This window comes from Mirounga leonina, unplaced genomic scaffold (genome assembly GCF_011800145.1).
Source record: "Mirounga leonina isolate KUSES-001 unplaced genomic scaffold, KU_Mleo_1.0 Mir_168, whole genome shotgun sequence".
NCBI lineage: Eukaryota > Metazoa > Chordata > Mammalia > Carnivora > Phocidae > Mirounga > Mirounga leonina.
Window position 1 is genome coordinate 17,718,108 of NW_023270426.1, and position 21,983 is coordinate 17,740,090.

The following is a 21,983-nucleotide window of genomic DNA, read 5'->3' on the forward strand; positions in this document are numbered from 1 at the left end:
TTGGAAGTTACATGTGCTACCTTTATCCAAACATCACTGTTAGTATCTTAACGTATAACCTTTTGTACTCTTTCTACAGGTTTAAATGCTTCCCCCACTCCAAAAGTGAGATCATAGCATATAGATACTTGTCTTCCAACCTTCTAAAATAATGTTACCCACTGTATGGATATATCATTTATTTACCCATTCTCCTGTTAATTAACCATCCAGGCTGTTTCCAGTCTTCTGCTGTTGTAAATAATATTTGGTCACTGTCTTTTTACATTTATCTTTATGTACTTACTGTCCTCTTTTTTCCTGTAAAGTTTCTTTCACTAGAATTTCTGAATTGATATTGCCAAAATGACTCCTGGAAAGTTTGAATCACAAATTATGGTAGTTTTTAAAAGTTAAAGCTCATTTTATGTAAATGTTAATTAGAAGTTTAAGAACAGAAAAATACCTTCGTACATGTACAGTGCCCCATCTTCATGGAGAAGTAGGACAAGTTGGGCTCTAGTGCCCATCCCTGCCACTGTGGTCTGTACAAGTCCATTATTCCTCACTTCACACACGAGCAGGCATCATACAGAAAGGTGTAGTGCTAAAGAAAATGAAACTCAAAAGGAAACCTTGTGGAGTTAAAATGATGCTAGTTTAATCTGAGGCTGTTGAATTTTTTTTCCCCCTAATTTAATTGCTCTTAGTCTTTTCACTCTGATTCTGATGTTCTTTCTCTTTAGGTAATTTCTAATGCAAAGAACACAGTCCAAGGATTTAAAAGATTCCATGGCCGAGCATTCTCTGATCCATTTGTGGAAGCAGAAAAATCTAACCTTGCGTATGACATTGTGCAGCTGCCCACTGGATTAACGGGTATAAAGGTAAGGTCTCAAAGTGATGGCTTAGGATTAAAATACAGTGTTTTATTATATCAGGTCAATATATCTCTCTACCATTCTGAGTTCAAGTTGTAGTGAAAATGTTTACAAGTGTCTAGGAGAAGGTTTTGGTAGGAAAGACCATTTGGCCTTTTTTGAATGCTCTGTATTTTGACTGGGAGTGATAGGTGGCACTGTTAAAATGGGTTGGACAGATGGGTAGTGGTGGTTTGAAGTTAACATTGCCATTGCTGCTTGTATTGTTACTGATGGAGCAGTCTTTCTGGTGTGATTTTAGTGAACGACTTTTGGAATACCAAGCAAAGAACTTAACACTTTAAAGTCACTAATCAGATGTATGGTCATACTCTTGACAATAGGACTTAGATTGGAAAGAGGTGTTGTTCTTTTGGGGGAAAGGGAATTTAGTCTTTGATATCTCTGGGACATCTAGAAGAGTTTGTGAAGCATGCAGTGAACTGATCCTACAAAAGAGGCAACTGAGTTTAGCAAGGGGAGATTTGGTGTTTGAGATACCGCAGTTGGAGAAGTCAGGATTGTGGGACCAGGCTCAAAATCCAAGAGATGATGAGAATTGTGAGAAAAAGGTAGTGAGTTGTGCTGTTGAGAACTCAGGTGAATTTAGAAGTGAAGAATTCTGATAATGGAAGAATGATCGCTGACTGGGTTTACTTAGGATATCTGTGGCAATAATCTCAGAACAGTTTGAATGGCTGGTAATGGATAAATCTGGAGTACAGGGGAGGGAAAAAGGGAAAAAAAGGTTGTGAGTAGATGGAGGATACTTACAGTCAGGAAAGAAATAGCATTAGGTATTGGCAGATTTAGTCCAAAGCATTGCAAGAGCCAAAGGAGGAAGAGACTAGGGAGAAGATCCGGGGACCAAGTGGGTCCAAGTACAGGAGTGGAGCAGTAGACTAAGAATTAAGCAGATAGCACGGAAGAAGAGGCTCATGGGGAGGGGCGCTTTCCCATGTTCATCGTGCAGTAAAGTAAGGGACTACTAGATTGTGAACCAGGATAAATTAGGATTGGGCTGGGGAGCGAAGACTTCAGGAGTTTAGGAGAAGGTGGTGCTCAGGTTCACTTGGAGCAGCAGCTGGAAGAAGAGAGTTCTGTTTTCAAGGTGTGGATTGCATTTGGGGACTGTGGGCATGTGGGATGGGGCTTGTCTTAGCCAGTCTTTCAGCATTTCAAGTTTGGAGCCCTTTTCCAAGTTGCACGCTTTTATGCGGGGTAGGGTATCTTGAAGCTTTATTCATTTATCCTTTAATTCAAGTATTTATTGTGTCTGGTTTGTCCTAAGTCTTGGGCCTACAGCAGTAAACAAACTGACAAAAACTCTGACCTCAGGCTAGATCGGATCCTAATTTTGGAAATGATCATAAAGTCAACATGGTAAACAAAGTAAAACCCACATAGTATTCCAGGGGGCAGAGTGTCCACCACCAGACCTCTTTATGGAGGTGCAGTGTTGGGCCATGGTGAGCACTCCCAGTTTGCTTCTTCACACAGGTGATCTGAGCTTTTGTTGGTGGTCACAGCATACTGTTTCATAATGGTCCTTATCTGCAGGTATTCATGTTTGATAAACATGTTAAAAAGCTAAAAGTGACCTTCAAGTTGTTTTTGCTTCCCAGACGAGTGTTCTTCAGTTCCTTCTTGAGATAGTGATCCATTGATGATGAAAATTGCTCATTTTAAATGGCTTTTAGGTCATGAAAAACTGGAATAAGTCTAGATCCTTTTTGTTGTTTTATTGTAGGTGAAATATATGGAGGAAGAGCGAAGTTTTACTACGGAGCAGGTGACTGCCATGCTTTTGTCCAAACTGAAGGAGACAGCAGAAAGTGTTCTTAAGAAGCCCGTTGTGGACTGTGTTGTTTCGGTGAGTTTGATCCCTGCGTTTTATTGGGAACTTAAGTGAAGAAGCAGAGAGAAGAATTTTGTCAGTTGCAAAAAGAATTGCTTTTTGCCTTCGGTTATAGGGATTATTTTAAGAATTTATCAAACTAGTCTTCATTTTCTCTTTTTTTTAAAAGATTTATTTTTTGACAGACAGCGAGAGAGGGAACACAAGCAGGGGGAGTGGGAGAGGGAGAAGCAGGCTTCCCGCCGAGCAGGGAGCCCGATGGGGGGCTCAATCCCAGCACCCTGGGATCATGACCTGAGCCAAAGGCAGACACTTAACGACTGAGCCACCCAGGTGCCCTAGTCTTCATTTTCTTGAGTATTCTTTTCTGCCCCCTAGTTTTTACTCAGCTCTTCTCTATTTTTCCTATTTGAAGGCTTACCTCAGAGCCCACTTCCCCCCTGGATTCCTTTTAGCACCTTGCAGAGGGCCTGGCACGTGATAGCCACTTGTTTGTTGAATTTGAATATTCACAATTAGAAATGTTATTTTCTTCATTTCAATGTCTATATTTTATTTTTGCTTGCCCTGTATTTAGAACTAAAGGCAGGGCGGCAGTAGACTAGTCTTGTCTTTTGCATATTCCTGTTAAGATGGAAGCCTGATGGAGTCCTTAGGAACTGTTGAAATTTGGGTGGATGTATTGGCTTTGCAACTGAATCTCCTCATTCTGCAGTTGTTATATTAGTATCTTAGTTCTGTGGTCTCTTTTGTCTTCCTATTGGTGTATTCATCAGCAAAGCAAGGGTTGTTAGGTGACTTTTACTTTGCAGTCTGTTGTCTGATAGATTCCTTGGTTCTTGGCTATCTAGTACAGTAGAACTGACATTTGTCAGGAAGAATTGGATTATGGTTGTGTTGTATTCCGGGGATCCAAAGAATAAAAGTGCTACTTTTCTTAAGAGCTCCTATTCATTGCAGGCTCTGTGTTTCTTAGATGCATTTGTCTTGCCCTAACATATTTTCAGATTTGTACCCACTTCCCCCACCTAGTGCCCTAACTTTGATTCTCAATTATGCTCAGTATGGAAGTGAAATTTATGTACGTACAATGGCAGAATGCCCGAGTGGCTTTTCCAGCTTTTGAGATCAAGTTAAAAGGTGATGTATTAAGTCATGTATTAGGGGTCCTCAAGACTGTACTGAATTTCAGTGACTTGCTAGAATCTGTAGAACTCACCATATAGCCATACCTATGGCTAAGATTTATTACAATGAAAGGATACAAAGCAGAATCAACAAAGGGAAAGGCACAGGGCAGTTTCTGGAGGAAACCAGGCACAAACTTCTAAGAGTCCCCTTCCAGGGGAGTCATACTGCAAGCACTTAATTCTTCTAGCGACAAGTTGTGATAACACGTGACATACGGAACACCAGGCAAGTTCTGCCTGAGCCTCAGAGTCCAGGGTTTCTAACTGGAGGTCAGTCATATAGGCACTTTGTGCCTAATCCATACAAAAATTCTAGACTCCCAGAAGGAAAGTAGCTATGTAGCATAAATTATGTTGTACAAACAGTTTAGGTGTAGTGAGCCACTCTTGTCTTTTAGGGAGATTTTTCTTTAATTTAGTGACCTGTTTATCACTTAAGTTCCTCTATGCTGGGAAAGAGCTAACCTTTTCATCAGGCCTCTCTAAGGATAGCCGGCTCTGGCCCCTATACAAACTCCACTGCACATTCGCTGCCCTAGCTCTTGCTATTGTGCTATGTCTAATTGCTGTATAAATAGAGCCTGGGCGTATTTTGCTTTATTTATAAGTTGATATTGTTAAAACATAAACTTTATTTTTTTGGAAAGGTAATAGTAGCCCTGGTGTTCAAAAATCAAAAGCGTGTATGGGAAGCTTCAGCACCCTCTGCTTACCTAGAAGGAAGTTTCTTCTTCCCAGATGTTAGGAGTTTTATTACTTGGTTACACATCTTTCCAGAGATTTTTGTGTACCCAAGTAAATGTGTATATATATCCTTTTTTAGTTTCATTTTTCTTTTGATAAATTTTAGACATTTTATCTTCCTTATCTTCCTTAGTGGTAGAGAAGGGTTTCATTCTTTTCAGTGGCTGCAGAGTATTCTGGTTATGCATGTAATGAAATCTCTTTAATTAGTCTGTTTTTGTTGGACCTGCGGTTGCTTCCTTTTTTTAAAAACTTACATATTTATTTTATTTTTTGAAGATTTATTTGAGAGAGAGCGTGCATGGGAACAGGGGGAGGGGCAGAGGGGGAGAGAGAATTTCGGGCAGACTCCCTGCTGAGTACAGAGCCCAACATGGGGCTCGATCCCATGACCGAGATCATGACCTGAGCCGAAATCAAGAGTCGGACGGTAAACTGACTGAGCCACCCAGGTGCGCCCTTCCAGTTTTTTTTTTTAAATTGTAAAGAATAAAAAAAAAATTTTTGCTGTGAATAAACTTGAACAGATAAGATTTTGCTCTTATGTGATAAGTTTGTAGGATTTATAGGTTAGAGTCCTAGAAGTACAATTGCTGGGACAAAGGATATGTGTATTTGTAATTTTTTTTTTTTAAGATTTTATTTACTTATTTGTCAAATTGAGAGCACAAGTAGAGGGAGAAGCAGACTGCTCTATGAGTAAGGAGCCTGAATCAGGGCTTGATCCCAGGACCCTGGGATCATGACCTGAGCTGAGCCGAAAGCAGATGCTTAACCATCTAAGCCTCCCAGGTGTCCTGTGTATTTGTAATTTTAACCACACTTGTTTAATTGCCTTTTAAAGAATTCGTACTCACACTTTCACTTGCAGTGTATAAGAGAACTTGTTGGACAGCAGTCTCACCAGCACACGTTATTGGGGTGTTAGCTGATTCTCTAATAGGTGAATAATGCTATCAAAGTGTTTGTGAGGGACGCCTGGGTGGCTCAGTCGTTAAGCATCTGCCTTCAGCTCAGGTCATGATCCCAGGGTCCTGGGATCGAGCACCACGTCAGGCTCCCTGCTTGGCGGGAAGCCTGCTTCTCCCTCTCCCACTCCCCCTGCTTGTGTTCCCTCTCTCGCTGTGTCTCTCTCTGTCAAATGAATAAATAAATCTTAAAAAAAAAAAAAAAAGAAAGTGTGATTTTAATGTTTTATTCTTTAGGTGAAGTTGAGAACATTTTTAAATTTAAGAGCCCTTCTGTATTTCTTTTCTGTAAAACATTCCTATTCTATGCTCATTTTGAGTTTATGGGTCTACATTTTGATTTGTAGTTCTGCATGTATACTAGATTAGCTCTATCATTTTATGTTATGAGTCGCAAATATTTTCTGCATTTGGTCATTAGAATTTTTATGAGTCAAATATATTGATCTTTATAAAAATTGTTTTGTTTATAGTTGACATACAATGTTACGTTAGTTTCAGGTGTACACCTTAAGTGATTTGACAAGTTTATACATTATGCTCTGTTCACCACAAGTGTAGTTACCGTCTGTCCTGTTACATTGCTATTCAAATATATTGATCTTTTCTCCTCCTTTTTTTCTTCTGTATTTTGTGTTAGATTTACAGAATTTCTTCCCTCTGATGGTAAAGACCCCCTTTCCTTCTGGTACTCATCTTTTTTTTTTAACTGTTAAATCTTTGATTTGAAATATATTTTGGTATGAGGTGTGCAGTAGGGATGGTACCTAATTTTTTCTCTGTATGGTTATCCATTTGTTCCAACACTACTTAATGAATATTCTAACTTTTCCATACTGGTTTGAAATACTTCCTTGATCATATAAGGAATAAATTGCTGTAGGTATTTGAGGGCATTTCTGGATTTTACTGTGTTTTGGGAGGTGTATTTTATTTATTTATTTATTTTTAAAGATTTTATTTATTTATTTGACAGAGAGAGACACAGCGAGAGAGGGAACACAAGCAGGAGGACTAGGGCAGGGAGAAGCAGGCTTCCCGCGGAGCAGGGAGCCAGATGCGGGGCTTGATCCCAGGACCCTGGGATCATGACCTGAGCCGAAGGCAGATGCTTAACAACTGAGCCACCCAGGCGCCCCTGGGAGGTGTATTTTAAATGAAGACTCCCTTGGGCGCCTGGGTGGCTCAGTTGGTTAAGCGACTGCCTTCGGCTCAGGCCATGATCCTGGAGTCCCGGGATCGAGTCCCGCATCGGGCTCCCTGCTCGGCGGGGAGTCTGCTTCTCCCTCTGACCCTCCTCCCTCTCATGCTCTCTGTCTCTCATTCTCTCTTTCTCAAATAAATAAATAAAATCTTTAAAAAAAAAAAATCTTAAAATCTTTAAATAAAAAAAATAAATGAAGACTCCCTAATATAGGAAACTTTTACATTTTTTTGTAGGTTCCTTGTTTCTATACTGATGCAGAAAGACGATCAGTGATGGATGCAACACAAATTGCTGGCCTTAATTGCCTGCGATTAATGAATGAAACAACTGCAGGTAACAGGGACTGTTAGCATCTGTGACTTGGTGAATCTTGAAGGTTCTGCCATCTTTTAAAACTCTGGGGTTTCTTGTTCTTTATTTTGCTTGCAGCACTTACACCTATGTGCCATAGTGTTTTTGGATACCGTGTCACCCATAAAGAATTCATCTGACCAATGCTTTTTCTTTATCCACATAGCCCTTACATTGGTACATAATCACATCCTCGTTTGGAAAGTAACACAATTATTGTGCGTTCACAGTGTGTCAGTTTAAAGATCCACCTTTTCTCCAGCCCTTTAATGGGCTGTAAACTATAAAGCAACATCTCAGGGAGAGATATGTGGGAATGTTGAGATGGTGCAGAAGAAAGAAATCCTGGAAAATATGTTTGGAAAAGTGGGGGAAGTGGTTGGGAAAAATTGCCGAAGTCATTGGAAGTAGAAATTGTAAACACTAAGGAGGTCTAAGTGAATGTCAGCATTTAATTCTTTGAAGTAACTGTTCCTCATGAATAAATTATGCAAAGCATATGAAGAATTTGATTTTTTGTAAAACATAGCATGTGATGCAGTCCCTATTCACTGTATAAATTTTTTTTTTTTTTACTTAAAGTGTATTTTAAATGTACTATTTAAATGATAATGTTACATTGAATTTCATTGTTTTCTTACTAGTTGCTCTTGCCTATGGAATCTATAAGCAAGATCTTCCTGCCCTAGAAGAGAAACCACGAAATGTAGTTTTTGTAGACATGGGGCATTCTTCTTATCAAGTTTCTGTATGTGCGTTTAATAGAGGAAAACTTAAAGTAAGTATATTATTTCTGGAAAACTTTATTACAAGTGTATGGTAATGAGGAATTTATGGGAGACAGTTGAAAAAATAACTTAAAGAATTTTGTTTCATTAATGGAAGCTTGGTATGAGCCATCTAAACTAGAACTAGGTATGTAGAAGTAGGGTAGAAGCTGTAGTTTATCAAGAGTTGGCATGGTGTGAAGCAAAAAGCATAGACCTTGAGGAACAAGCTCTTAAGATTCCTGATCCTTATTTTTCTAATCTATAATTTGCAGAAGATAATGCTTACCCTGCAGGCTTATTAGGATTCCTTAATATGTAGTCCCTTTGTGAATTTTTTTACACTGAGGATTGAAGAGATGACAAAGGTATTGTATTCTTGATCTTAAGGTTTTGAGTGTTTGGGAAAAGAGTGTGGGGACTAAAACTTGGATGGCCAAAAAGAAACCAGACTGAGAGTGATATTCTAGATTCTGGAAATCTTAGAACTCTGGAGAAAGCACTTTTACACAGAGAAGTCTAGCACTGTTTAAGGCAAGGAAGGCCAGAGAGTCAACATGGTCACATTTGAATTTGCCGGTATATGGCAGTTACCCAATGGGATATAAAATCAGTTCTCTAGCCGATTTTATCTACAATTTGCTTAAGAACCAATGAGTTTTTGAGTGTTAGCTGTAGTTACTAGGGTTGTGTATCAGGGTTCTTTGTGCCGAGGTTTCAGTTACCTTTCTCCTTCAAATTTGGGGATTGGTGGGGCGGGACTGTCTCACAATAAGTATTCGTTAGGTTTGGAGGGCATTTTGAGACCCTGTTTGTTACAGTCTTTTTATTTTGAAAACTAGACTTGGTTTCACTTTATGTTCTGATTTATATTGTTTCTAGGGCTTTTTTTTTCCATTTTTTAATATTTTATTTATTTGACAGAGAGAGAGCGCGCACAAGCGGGGGAGCAGCGGGCAGAGAGAGGGAGAAGCAGGCTCCCTACTGAACAAGGAGCACGATGTGGGGCTCCATCCCAGGACCCCGGGATCATGAATGACCTGAGCCGAAGGCAGACACTTAACTGACTAAGCCACCCAGGCACCCCTTACCTTTTTAAACAGAAGCTACTGGCCATAATTGAGCTTTGGCTTTGGGTCAAAGTGATGTATATTTGTGATTAGTTGCCTTTTTCCCCGCCACCAAAATTGTCCTTTATTATCTCCTGTCGTCTGTCAGTTTTGCAATTATAATTAAAATTTAATTCTAAAAACACTCATTATGAAAACACTCCCAGCTTGGAAGACATTTATATGGAAAGAAAAAGCATTCACAATGTTACTACTATGAACAGGATGCTGTATTTCATTTTACTGTTTTGAAGAAAACAAAATTAGAATTAGACTATAATCAGTTCTGTGTCCTGTTTTTTTTTTTCTTCGCTTAATATATTAAGATTTCCCCATGACATTTAACATCTTTGAAGAAATTGGTTTTTATTGATTTGATTTTTTCATAAGAATGTAATCATTGGGTAACCTGGGTGGCTCATTCGGTTAAGCATCTGTCTTCGGCTCAGGTCATGATGGTCCTGGGATTGAGTCCCGCATTGGGTTCCCTGCTCTGCAGGGAGCCTGCTTCTCCCTCTGCCTCTCTATGTCTTTCACGAATAAATACATAAAATCTTTAAAAAAATAAAATAAAGGGCGCCTGGGTGGCTCAGTTGGTTAAGCGACTGCCTTCGGCTCAGGTCATGATCCTGGAGTCCCGGGATCGAGTCCCGCATCGGGCTTCCTGCTCAGCAGGGAGTCTGCTTCTCCCTCTGATCCTCCCGCATCTCATGCTCTCTCTCTGTCTCATTCTCTCTCTCAAATAAATAAATAAAATCTTAAAAAAAAATAAAATAAAATAAAAAAGAATGTAATCATTTATTTAGCCTACCTTCTGTTATTGAATTGGATTAGATCTAGTTTGCTTCTAATCTGCTCAAGATTTGGGTAATGGATAATCAAAACTAATGAGACTTCTACAAGTTGCTGTGAATTAAGCTTCTAGAATGTTTCCTGGTAGTAAACTGCATTGAGGTAGGGCTTTGCTATTATTCATAGTTTTGTGATAGTGATAAGACCAGAACGGTGTAATGACATGTTAGTGCATTTGGCCTTGGATATGTAATTTTAGTTTGCAGTCAGAAGGGTATAGTAGAAAGGCCTTGGATTTTGGAATTGAGGGGATTGGGTTTTGAATTGCACTTCTGCCACATACTAGCTTTGTGACCTGCAGATTATCTGACCTGTCTGGGCCTGTAGCCATCATCTGTAAATTGGAGATTATAGTGTCTCTTTTCACAGTGATAAAATGACAGGTACAACATTGCCTTGTTTCAACCTTAATGTGCCCACTCATAATTTACCAGTTAAATATATATCATGATAAAATATTAAATTGATTGTTTTTTTTTTGAATTAATTATCATCTTTTTTCCTAAGGTTCTGGCCACTGCATTTGACACAACACTGGGAGGCAGAAAATTTGATGAGGTGTTAGTAAATCACTTCTGTGAAGAATTTGGGAAGAAATACAAACTAGACATAAAATCTAAAATCCGTGCATTATTACGACTGTCTCAAGAGTGTGAGAAACTCAAGAAATTGATGAGTGCAAATGCTTCAGACCTCCCTTTGAGCATCGAATGTTTTATGAATGATGTTGATGTATCTGGGACTATGAATAGGTAACCAGACCAGTATTTTGATGTTAAACTGAACTGTGATTTTTCTCCACTTCTATTAGCATTTATTTAGTTAAATGTTGAAATTATCATGGCTGCTACAAATGTTGAAATTATCATCGTTACTATAAAGATAACTTCTGTGGGTAAAAATTAGAGACCATTCAGGATCCTGCTTTTTATGTGAAGTTTGGTTTGATTATTCTAATATTGTAGACTGATCTTTTTGTTCTGATTATTCCAGTAAGTTGACAGGTGTATGTATTACATGTGAATTAGTAGTTTTAAAAAAAATCAGGGCAAGGTGCTTTAATGCTGAATAGTATTGAGTTTTATTTAGTTGTTGATTCAGAAATTGGTGTTCTTGGGTAGATCAGGGTCACTTGTGGGCAATAGGTCTTTGTACAGTGCTGCAAGAATTCTGGGTAATTGACATTTCATGACTATCCTCAGAAACACCCAGAATGTTACTGTTTTCTCTTGGGTTGCTTGGATGATGAGAGTGGTAAGTTCTTAAGGATGTGAACTCTCCTGGTAAAAATTTAGTCACAATTGATGACTTGCTTGGGGAAGTATGGCCTCAGTTACCCTCAAAAAATTGAGATGGAATTGGAATTATATTAATGTGCCTAGTAACCACATTGGTAGTCCTCTTTCCTCTCCACTTGAAAGTGAGCGTTTTCATTCTTATTAAGCAGCAGTTGTGTGTGTATTTGTTAGGGAGACTGGGGGGTAGGCTAGTACCAGTGTGTCCCTCAGAAATTTAGTGGAATGTTTCATGATAATCACAACCAAGTAGACTCTTGTAAGTAGTTTGTACTTTTTAAAAACTGAAAACGTGTGTGCTGTTTTTTTTTTTTTAAACAGTTGTGCTTTGTGTACATTGAGTGCAAAGCTGTCCTATCCTGTGCTCTAGTTTATAGTCTTCATATAGTCTATAATGCTCACCAGCAGTTTTTTTTTTTTTTTTTTAACTAATGAAACCGGATTTTTTCTGACATTGAAGCCTTTTTTCTAATTAACTTTTGAGGTAAAATTCACATATCATTTTATTTATATTTTTATTATTTTTAGAAGATTTTTTTTTTTTTTAAAGATTTTATTTATTTATTTGAGAGAGAGAGAATGAGAGAGCACATGAGAGGGGGGAGGGTCAGAGGGAGAAGCAGGCTCCCCGCTGAGCAGGGAGCCTGATGCGGGACTCGATCCTAGGACTCCAGGATCATGACCTGAGCCGAAGGCAGTCGCTTAACCAACTGAGCCACCCAGGCGCCCTAGAAGATTTTATTTACTTATTTGAGAGAGAGAGAGAGAGAGAGATGGCCAGAGAGAGCATGAGCAGGGGAGAGGGAGAAGCAGGCTCCCTGCTGGGCAGGGACCCCCACGTGGGACTTGATCCCAGGACCCTGGGATCATGACCCTAGCTAAAGGCAGATGCTTAACCGACTGAGCCACCCAGGTGCTCTCATACCATTTTAAAGTGAAAGACTCTGGCATTTTTAGTACATTCACATTGTTGTGCAGTGACCACCTCTATCTAGTGACAAAACATTTTCATCACTCCAAAATAAAATGTCATAACCATTAAGCAGTTCTCTGCATCTTGTACCTGGCAACCACTACTTTTTTTTTATCTCTCTCTGGATTTACCTATTCTGGATGTTTCATATAAATGGCATTATAACTGTGTTTTGCTTCGTTTGTGTCTGACCTCTTTAACATAAGGTTTTCTAGGTTCATTCACATTGTAGCACGTATTAGTACTTTTTTGCTTTTTATGGCAAATAATCTTTTTGTATGGATAACATCACTTTTTTTTTTTTTAATCCTTTCATCAACTGATGGACCTTTAGGTTGTTTCTACCTTTTAGCTATCATGAGTAGTGCTTCTATGACTATTCATGAATAAGTATTATTTTGACTATTTTGTTTTCAGTTCTTGGATAAATGTAGGAGTGGATTTGCTGAGTCATATGCTAATTCTGTGCTTAGTTTTTTGAGGAATTGCCAGTTTATTTTCCTCAGCATTTGGACCATTTTACATTCTGACCAGCAGTGTATAAGGGTTTCAGTTTCACCACATCCTTGCTGAGGCTTGTTATTTACTGCTGCTTTATGTTAGTGTGTCTTCATCATTTTGATTGTTGGAAGGATATTCTAATAGATTTTTAAAAAATGGCACATGTGAACCCTGTACAGTTCTTGCATGTTGATGACCGTTTTCCACATTTATACCTGGTTGGATAGAACATAACCTTAGCTCGTATTCTTTCCTTGATTATCTTATTTCTTTAAGGATTTTATTTTTAAGTAATCTCTTTACCCAGTGTGGGGCTCAAACTTACAACCTTGAGATCAAGGGTCGCATAACTTAAAACCCTGAGATCAAGAGTTGCATGCTCCCCTGACTGAGCCAGCTGGGTGCCCCTTTCCTTGATTATCTTAAATGGAGTAATAATACTCTTTCGGCATATAGCATTGCTGTCTAATTGTGACAGTGTACTTTTCAGTTACTTTTATTTTTTTTTGCTAGATGCCTGCATATACATACATATATATGTATATATATGTATGTATATATATATATTTTTTTTCTTGAAAGTCTAATTTACCAGAGTAATAGGGTTTTGTTGCTGGTTGCTTTTGTTCAGTTTTTCCCAGGTATGCAGTGTGTGTTTTTGGTATGTAGTTTCACAGCTATTTAAATACCAAGGAAGTTTTTTTTGAATTACATCATTCAGTACTTGTTCTGTTCTTGTACTTTGATTTTATTCTTTCAAAACTCTTATGTAAGTATGTTGGATCTTTTCTTGACTATGGTCTATATTTGTCATTCTCTTTCCATTCATCCCTTTATGCCACTATTTGGGGTGTTTGTCCTTGTGTCATTTCTAGGTTATTTTTCATTTCTAATACTCTTTTCTTTTATTTTTTTATTCTAATTCTTAGTTTTTCGAATTCTGTTCTTTCATTTCTGTATCATTTTTTCATTGAGATACAATTCATATACCATAAAATGTGTCAAACTTTAAAATGTACAATTCAGTGGTGGTTTCAGTATATTTACAAGGTTGTGCAACAAGGACCATGATCTAATTTTGGAATGTGTTCATCAGGCCAAAAAGAAACCTCGTATATCCATTAGCAGTCCTCTCCATTACTCCCACACTAACCCTAAGCAATTACCAGTCTACTTTTTGTCTCAGTGGATTTGTCTAGTCTCATTTTTTTGTTTGTTTTTTATTTAATTTATTTAAGATTTTATTTGAGAGAGAGAGGGGACAAGTGGGGGGGGGGGGGGCAGAAGGAGAGGGAGAAGCAGACTCCTGCTGAGCAAGGAGCCCAATGTGAGGCTCCATCCCAGGACCCTGGGATCATGACTGGAGTCCGAAGGCAGCGACTTAACCAACTGAGCCATCCCAGTGCCCTTTTTCTTTTATTTTAAGTAAACTCTACGGTGGGGCTCAACCTATGACCTCAAGATCAAGAGTCACATGCTGTACTGACTGAGCCAGCTAGGTGCCCCTGCCTAGTCTCATTTTATGTGAAATCTATAATATTCCTGAACTTTCAAAAATTTTTTTATTTTTTTTAATTTTAACTTTTTTTATTAAAGATTTTATTTATTTATTAGAGAGAGAGAGAGAGAGACAGGTAGAGAGGGAACACAAGCAGGGGGAGTGGGAGAGGGAGAAGCAGGCTCCCCGCCGAGCAGGGAGCCTGATGCCTATGTGGGACTCAATCCCAGGACCCTGAGATCATGACCTGAGCCAAAGGCAGACGCTTAATGAATGAGCCACCCAGGTGCCCCTCCTGAACTTTTTTTTGAAAAAGATTTACTTAGGAGAGAGAGTGTGCCAGAGAGTGTCATTGCGGAGAGAGGCAGAGGGAGAAGGAGAGAATCTTTAAGCAGACTCCCTGCAGAGCTTAGGGCTGCTGCGGGTCTGCTTCTCAGGACCCTGAGATCATGACCTGAACTAAAACCAAGAGTCAGACCGTCAACCGACGGAGGCACCTAGGCATCCCCCTGCCCCCTCTTTTTTTAGTATTCTCAACTTTTAGACTGGAGTGTGTTGAGTTTTTCTGAATTCACTGCTCGATAGTGCCCTCTTTTGTTTTTATGAAATATTTTAAAAATGTGGCTTCTTAACTTTCTGTTTTCCTTTATTCTATCTTCCTTTGTCTCCAGTGTTCTCTTTGGTTTGGATTTTATCAGCAGTTTTTCCTCATCGTGGCCCTTTTTTCTTGAAGGAAACTTTTAACTTGGTTACTATAGAGAGTTTATTGGTTCCTATTCAGCATGGTTCTTAATGTACCGTATCGAGGACCTTTTTTATGTTCTCTTGTTCTGGAGTGTGCCATCCACTTCTGACTTTATCTGCTGTTTTCAAATTGGCCTGCTGACTTTTGGTTATTTTTTCAGGCCCATTATATGTCCTGTTGTTTTCCTCTGTTTCCTTTTGCACAGATACTGATACTTTGTAGGAATTGTATAATTATTGGTGGTTTTTCTTTACCCGTTTGTATTTTGGCGTTTGTGGAGGATACTGTGTTACTTCTTTTTCTTGTAGGTGTTAATGGGGTTGCTCTGTGTATTTATTTGACAGGATATGAAGAGATTAAAAAACTATACTGTTTGTATCCAGAATATATAAAGACGATTACAGTTGAATAATAAAATGACAGTGCAATTAAAAAATGGGCAAAAGATCTGAATAGATACTTCTTCAAAGTAGATACAGAAATGGCCAGTTAGGGGTATGAGAAGATGCTCAACATCATTAGCCGTTAGGGAAATGCAAATCAAAACCACAGTGACAAAACAGTTCACACCCACCAGGATTACTGTTGTCAAAAGCCTTGAAGAGGATGCCGAGAAATAATTATACACTGCTGGTGGCAGTCTAAAATGGTGTAGCCATTTTGTAAACAGTTCAGCAGTTGTTTAAAATAGGTTACACCTAGAGTTACCATATGATTCAGCAGTTCCATTCCTTGGTATGCATTCAAGAGTAATAAAACATGTGCACATAAAAATTCATACATGAGTGGTCATAGCAGCACTATTCCTAATAGCCAAAAAATGGAAACAACACCAATGTCCGTTAACTACCAAAATGGATGAGCAAAATGTGGTATGTCCATACAATGGAATATTATTAGGCAATTAAAAAAATGTGGTACAGATACATGCTTATAACATGGAAGAACCTTGGCAACTTTACGCCAGGTGAAAGAAGCCAGTTGCAAAGGACTGCATTTTGTATAATTCTACTTATATGGAATGTCCAGCATGAGTGGGTGCCTAGGGCTGAGGGGTAGGTGAGGGGGTCAGGGGAATAATGGTTAATGGTGACAGAAGTGTTTTAAAATTGATTATGATGGTTGCACAGCTCTGAATATACTAAAAGCCATTTAATTATACATTTTAAATAGGTGAATTTTATAGTTGTGGGAATTAGTTTTCCAAACAAATTTTAAAAAAGAAAGAAAAAGCCTTTACTACTGCTGTTGCCATCTTTCAAGACTTCTCTCTGCAGGAGTCTTTTCATTTTTTTATGATGGACATTTTCAAATATGCAGCAAAACAAAGAATTTTATAGTGAACATCCCTATCCTGCCACTTGGATTCTATTTATAACATTAACTGTACCTGTTTATCTATCCATCCTTCTATCTATCCACCAGTTCTGTTTTTTGATGCACCTCAAACTAAATTGCAGACATCCATCTGTATACTTCTCCCCAAATACCAAAGTATGCACATTTTTTTTTTTAAAGATTTTATTTATTTGACAGAGAGAGATGGAACACAAGCAGGGGGAGCGGGAGGGGGAGAAGCAGCCTTCCCCCTGTGCAAGAAGCCTGATGCGGGGCTCGGTCCCAGGACCCTGGGATCATGACCTGACCTGAAGGCAGACACTCAACGACTGAGCCACCTAGGCGTCCCCCAAAGTATGCATATTAATCAGAATTCACTGTTTCATAGTTTTTGTTTTATTTTTATATAATGACATACTCAAGTTTGAAGTGTTCCCTTTGCTGAGTTTTGACAATGGAGTAATAATACCTTTCTCAGGAGACAGTGCATCATCTCTGGAAATGTTTCCCTGGGCCTTCACCCTCAGGGACTTTTCATTTTAAGGGGTCAGAGATGAAAATTGCCTGTTCCAGGACTTCTTAGAAATGTAGCCATCCAGTATGTAGTCTTGTGTAAGGCTTGTTTTGCTCAGTATAAAATTGGACATTCATTGAGTTGTTGTATCTGTCATTTGTTCCTTCGTGTGTATTACTGACTAGTGTGCCGTTGTAGGTTTTTTGTTTTCTCCTCTTGGTGAACAATAGCTTTTTCCAGTTTTTTTTTTTTGCTGTTAGGGAAAAAAACTCAAAGTCTCACCAACATGTAAGAGTTTTAGTTTTATATCCTCACCAGTATTGGTATAGGTGGTCTTAAATTTTTGCCATTTGTGTGTGTTCATTTTGTACCTCAGAGATAGAATTCATAAAAATCACACTTGTGAAGAGTCTGGTCAGTGCTTTTTAGTATATTCACAAAATTGGGCAACCATCCCCACAACCCAGTTATAGAATATTTTCATCATCTCATAAAAAAAACCCTGAATGAGTTATCAAGGTATAAAAAGACTTGGAGGAACCCTAAATGCATAATTGTAAGCAAAAGAAGCCAGTTTGAAAAAGTTACATACTGTTTGATTTCAACTATATGACATTTGGGAAAAGGCAGAACGATGGAGGCTGTGAAAACATCAATGGTTGGCAGGGCTTCAGGGGGAGAGAGGGATGAATAGGTGGAGCATAGGATTTTTAGGGCAGTGAAACTATTCCATGTGATACCATCAAGCTGGATACTTATCATTATACATTTGTGTCAGATGTCTGTGGAGCCCTGATTTATACTGTCATGTGGTGGTATTGGCTCAGCACCTGTTAGAAATGTGATCACAGTCATGCAGGATGTTAATAGGGGAACTGGGGGAGGAGGGTAAGTGAGGGGTATGTGGGAATTCTCTGTACATTCATTTTATTTCTCTGTAAACCTAAAACTGATATAAAAAAGTGTATTAAAGAAGAAAAAAAAAAAAGAAAAAAAATTGTACCCGTGAGCTGTCCTTCATCATCTGTTCTTCCTACTCCAGCCCTAGGGAGCCATTAATCTATTTTCTGTCTCTCGGGATTTACCTATTCTGAACATTTCATATAAGTGGAGTCATATAATACGTGCTCTTTTTTGATTGGTTTCTTTCAGCTTGCATAATTTTTTAAAAGTTTATCCATGTTTTAACATTTATCAGTCTCTCTTACTGTATTCATCCTTTTTATTCCTGAATGTTACTTGATAGGAATTAGGTTTTTTTCCCACTTTTTTGGCTGTTGTAATGCTGTTGTGAAGAACATTTATGTGCAAGTTTTTGTGTGGACGTATGTTTTCAATTCTTCTGGTTATATACCTAGAGTGGAATTGCTGGGTCATATGGTAACGCTGCGTTTAACACTTTGAAGGACTGCCAAATTCTTTTTTTTTTTTTTTAAAGATTTTATTTATTTATTCATAAGAGACAGAGAGAGACAGAGAGAGAGAGGCAGGCTCCCCGCTGAGCAGGGAGCCCGATGCGGGACCTGATCCCAGGACTCTGGGATCATGACCTGAGCTGAAGGCAGACGCTTAACCATCTGAGCCACCCAGGCACCCCCCCCCCTTTTTTTTTTTAAAGATTTTATTTATTTGTTTATTTGAGAGAGCGAAAATGAGAGAGCATGAGAGAGGGAAGGGTCAGAGGGAGAAGCAGACTCCCCGCCCAGCAGGGAGCCTGATGCACGGGACTCGATCCTAGGACTCCAGGATCATGACCTGAGCCGAAGGCAGTCGCTTAACCACCTGGGCCACCCAGGCGCCCCGAACTGCCAAATTCTTTTCCAAAATGGCCACACCATTTTATATTCTTACCAGGAATGTATGAGGGATCCAGTTTCTCTACATTTTTGCCAATACTTGTTATTATCTGCCTTTTTGATTATAGCCATCGCCCCCCCCCCCCCCCCCCATAAAAGTGGAATATGATTTAAACCTATTGCTGTTTTTTTCATAGGGGCAAATTTCTGGAGATGTGCGATGATCTCTTAGCTAGAGTGGAGCCACCACTTCGTAGTGTTTTGGAACAAGCCAGTAAGTATTACTGTGACTGAATTGTTTGTATAATCATGGCTTTTTGGAAAATGTTGTTTTACTTTTTTTTTTTTTAAGTTACACAAATTTTCATTGTATATACCACTACTTCATTGCTATATTAAGCTTCTTTTTATGTCTGTCTTTTCTCTGGAGCACCCCCGCCTCCTGCCCCCACCTCTTTTGATAATGGTGTCCAGGGAAATCTAATACTTTGTCAAGAAAGCTAATTCAGACCCAGATGGATATAAACATCCCATTTATTTCATAGTGGTAAAAATTGTCTTTTGCTTTGTTGCTTTGTAGTACTTGTATAGGCTTTTCTGTTTGAATGTTTTACTGAGAAATACAGCCAAGGGAGGATGTGATAACCACATAGTTATTTTAACAGGATGCTTTAATTTTATCTCTAACTAAAAGTAGATATTTGATTTAGTAATATATCACTAATTTTCCTAAAACCTTCAGCATACTTTCACTTGGAGTCCACTGTTGTGTTGGTTGCTAAGTATTTCAGAGTGTTGAGATGTACTGTCATCTTGACAAAGGTCAGCTCTTAAATCAGAGTGATTAGGCAAACTGGCATGATCTTTCCATACTGGGATAGCCCATTTCTTTAAATAGCCCTGCTCAGCATACCGTCAGTATTTGTTGCATAAAATGTGACCAGGAAACCAGGTGGTGTTAGGAGTATTCTATGAGTGATGGAAGAGCTTTGGTGTGCACCTTCTTTACTTATGTTAGGACGAAGCTGTACCTGTGTTAATAATCTGACCAATGCCTATGCTCTGGGTAGAGTGCTGGTGGGGCTAGGTGTGCTTCGAATACTTTTTTCTTTCATGCCATGTCAGGGGTAACTCAGTATTTCAAGGCCCTCTTATTTTCCTTGTGGCTAGCTTAACTATTGATGTTTCAGCAATTTTTTTACGTGGGACTGTTTCAGAGATTATGGGCTCTCTACGCTGTAGGGCATTTAGTATTCATGGCCCTGTCCTCTTAAGTCCCAATATTGTGCCGCACTGCCCCTGGTGCATCAGAACATACCTACTTGTTTTCAGATGCCGCAGGGGTGTGTGTGTGTATGTGTGTGTGTATGTGTGTGTGTGTGTGGGTGGTGGTGGTGGTGGTGGTGAGGGGGTGAAAGAGTGGCAGGGTTTTGTTAGGAATCTAAGTTATTTTGTTGTGTTAAGATGTTATATTGCTCTTTTATTTCATTGTAAAGTACTAATTTAAAGGTTGTTTTCATCTCAGTGTCTTTTTTAATCATTTTAAAATAGAGTTAAAGAAAGAAGATATTTATGCAGTGGAGATAGTTGGTGGCGCGACACGAATCCCTGCATTGAAAGAGAAGATCAGCAAATTTTTTGGTAAAGAGCTTAGTACAACACTAAATGCTGATGAAGCTGTCACTCGAGGCTGTGCATTGCAGGTGAGCTTTCTTTCACAGGTAGCCATCCATTTATAGGTCATTGTGCCAAGATGGCATTGGTTTTCTATATCTAGCTAATAATCTGAGGATAGCTTAGGATGATCTCTAGGTGTAAGATTCTAAAATTTTAGTTTTACAATGGATATCAGAGGTGGTGTTGATAAATGGAATTGTACTCTATCACATGGAATAAGCTGAATTAATTTACTAGAAACATAGGTAAGCCTGAAATACTACTGGAATTTGGCACATTATCTGTTGTCTATATATGAAGTAGCATTGTACATAAATTAAGTAAAGGTTTGAGTTCATGGAAAAATGAAAAGTAATGGCTAGGTAATAGTTAATCTGAAAGTTTTTAAAACCACTTAATGTAAACACTTAAAAACCGTTGATGGTGGTTTTTTGAAGTTATTATTTATAGGTCTCATAATAACAGTTCATAATGTCTGTATTTGTCATATGGAATTTTTAAAAATTATTATTCTAGTGTGCAATCTTATCGCCCGCTTTCAAAGTCAGAGAATTTTCTATCACTGATGTAGTACCATATCCCATATCTCTGAGATGGAATTCTCCAGCTGAAGAAGGGTCAAGGTAATAACATTTATTAATTATTTTTATACTTACAGTTAACTTAGTGTTAAGTCTGAGTAAAATATTGCCCTCCATTTCAACTTCTGCAGATCTGTAACATTTCATTACAGTGCATGAAGCAAAGTGATGCCTTAACTTTAGTCTTGAGAATAAATCTGTGTCCTTACTTAGTTTACTATAATTGATCCTGCTGAAGTAATTGGTGCCTTTGACGTACTTATTCAAATATATTTATATTCCTTGAAACGGACTTTATATATATCTATAGATATATATGTAAGTTTCTTTTTCCTTGGAACCTCTTATATCCTGGAAATGATGCCAGATGAGAGAGCATGAGAAGAGTAACTAGAGCCACACCGTAATTACAGATGTACAATAAGTTGGTAAAAGTGTTCAGGAATATCTTAAATTTGTGTGTTTTTGTCTTTTTCCTCCATCTAGTGACTGTGAAGTCTTTACAAAAAATCATTCTGCTCCTTTCTCTAAAGTACTCACATTTTATAGAAAGGAACCTTTCACTCTTGAGGCCTATTATAGTTCCCTGCAGGATTTGCCCTATCCAGATCCTGCTATAGGTAAGTAGAATTGGAGACTTAAAAAAAAGAAAAATTATGTACTTGGGAGAACTGGGAGCTAGCAAGTATAATCTGAAATTTGGTATTGTAAATCCCACGCAAAAAACCTCTTCCAGGCTTGTGACCATTTCACTACTAGCAGGATGGTTACTATTTAATTGGATCTCTGTTGTGTGGGCAGTATTTCTTGGTTAATGCACATAGTGGGTATACCTTGTGCATAATGTGATAATACATAGACACTAAAAAGGAGTTAAACTCAATTTTCACCCTAACACAGAGTTATAAGATGTACACAGAAAATGATTAGAAAATAGTTATGTCAGTATCCTAGGTTATGGAGCCATGTTGGCTAGAGTCTTCACAGATCCTCAGAAGTTCTTATAATCTGGAAATTACACTAGGTGAGAGAGAAACCAGAATTACATGATCATTACAGACTTAGAATACACAAGTAAAGTATTAGAAGTATTAGGAATATCCTGAATGGCACTTAGAAG

General features: G+C 38.4%; 1 protein-coding gene across 1 annotated transcript in view; it reads left to right on the plus strand.

Moving 5' to 3' along the window:
• Positions 1-21,983, plus strand: part of HSPA4 (heat shock protein family A (Hsp70) member 4) — a 48,664-nt gene that overhangs the window by 14,583 nt on the left and 12,098 nt on the right. The window contains exons 3-11 of the mRNA XM_035014125.1: positions 726-866; positions 2,650-2,772; positions 7,100-7,199; positions 7,862-7,995; positions 10,453-10,697; positions 18,803-18,879; positions 20,157-20,308; positions 20,799-20,905; positions 21,350-21,483. Coding sequence (XP_034870016.1) covers positions 726-866; positions 2,650-2,772; positions 7,100-7,199; positions 7,862-7,995; positions 10,453-10,697; positions 18,803-18,879; positions 20,157-20,308; positions 20,799-20,905; positions 21,350-21,483 — 1,213 coding nt within the window. The remainder of the gene's footprint in view (positions 1-725; positions 867-2,649; positions 2,773-7,099; positions 7,200-7,861; positions 7,996-10,452; positions 10,698-18,802; positions 18,880-20,156; positions 20,309-20,798; positions 20,906-21,349; positions 21,484-21,983) is intronic.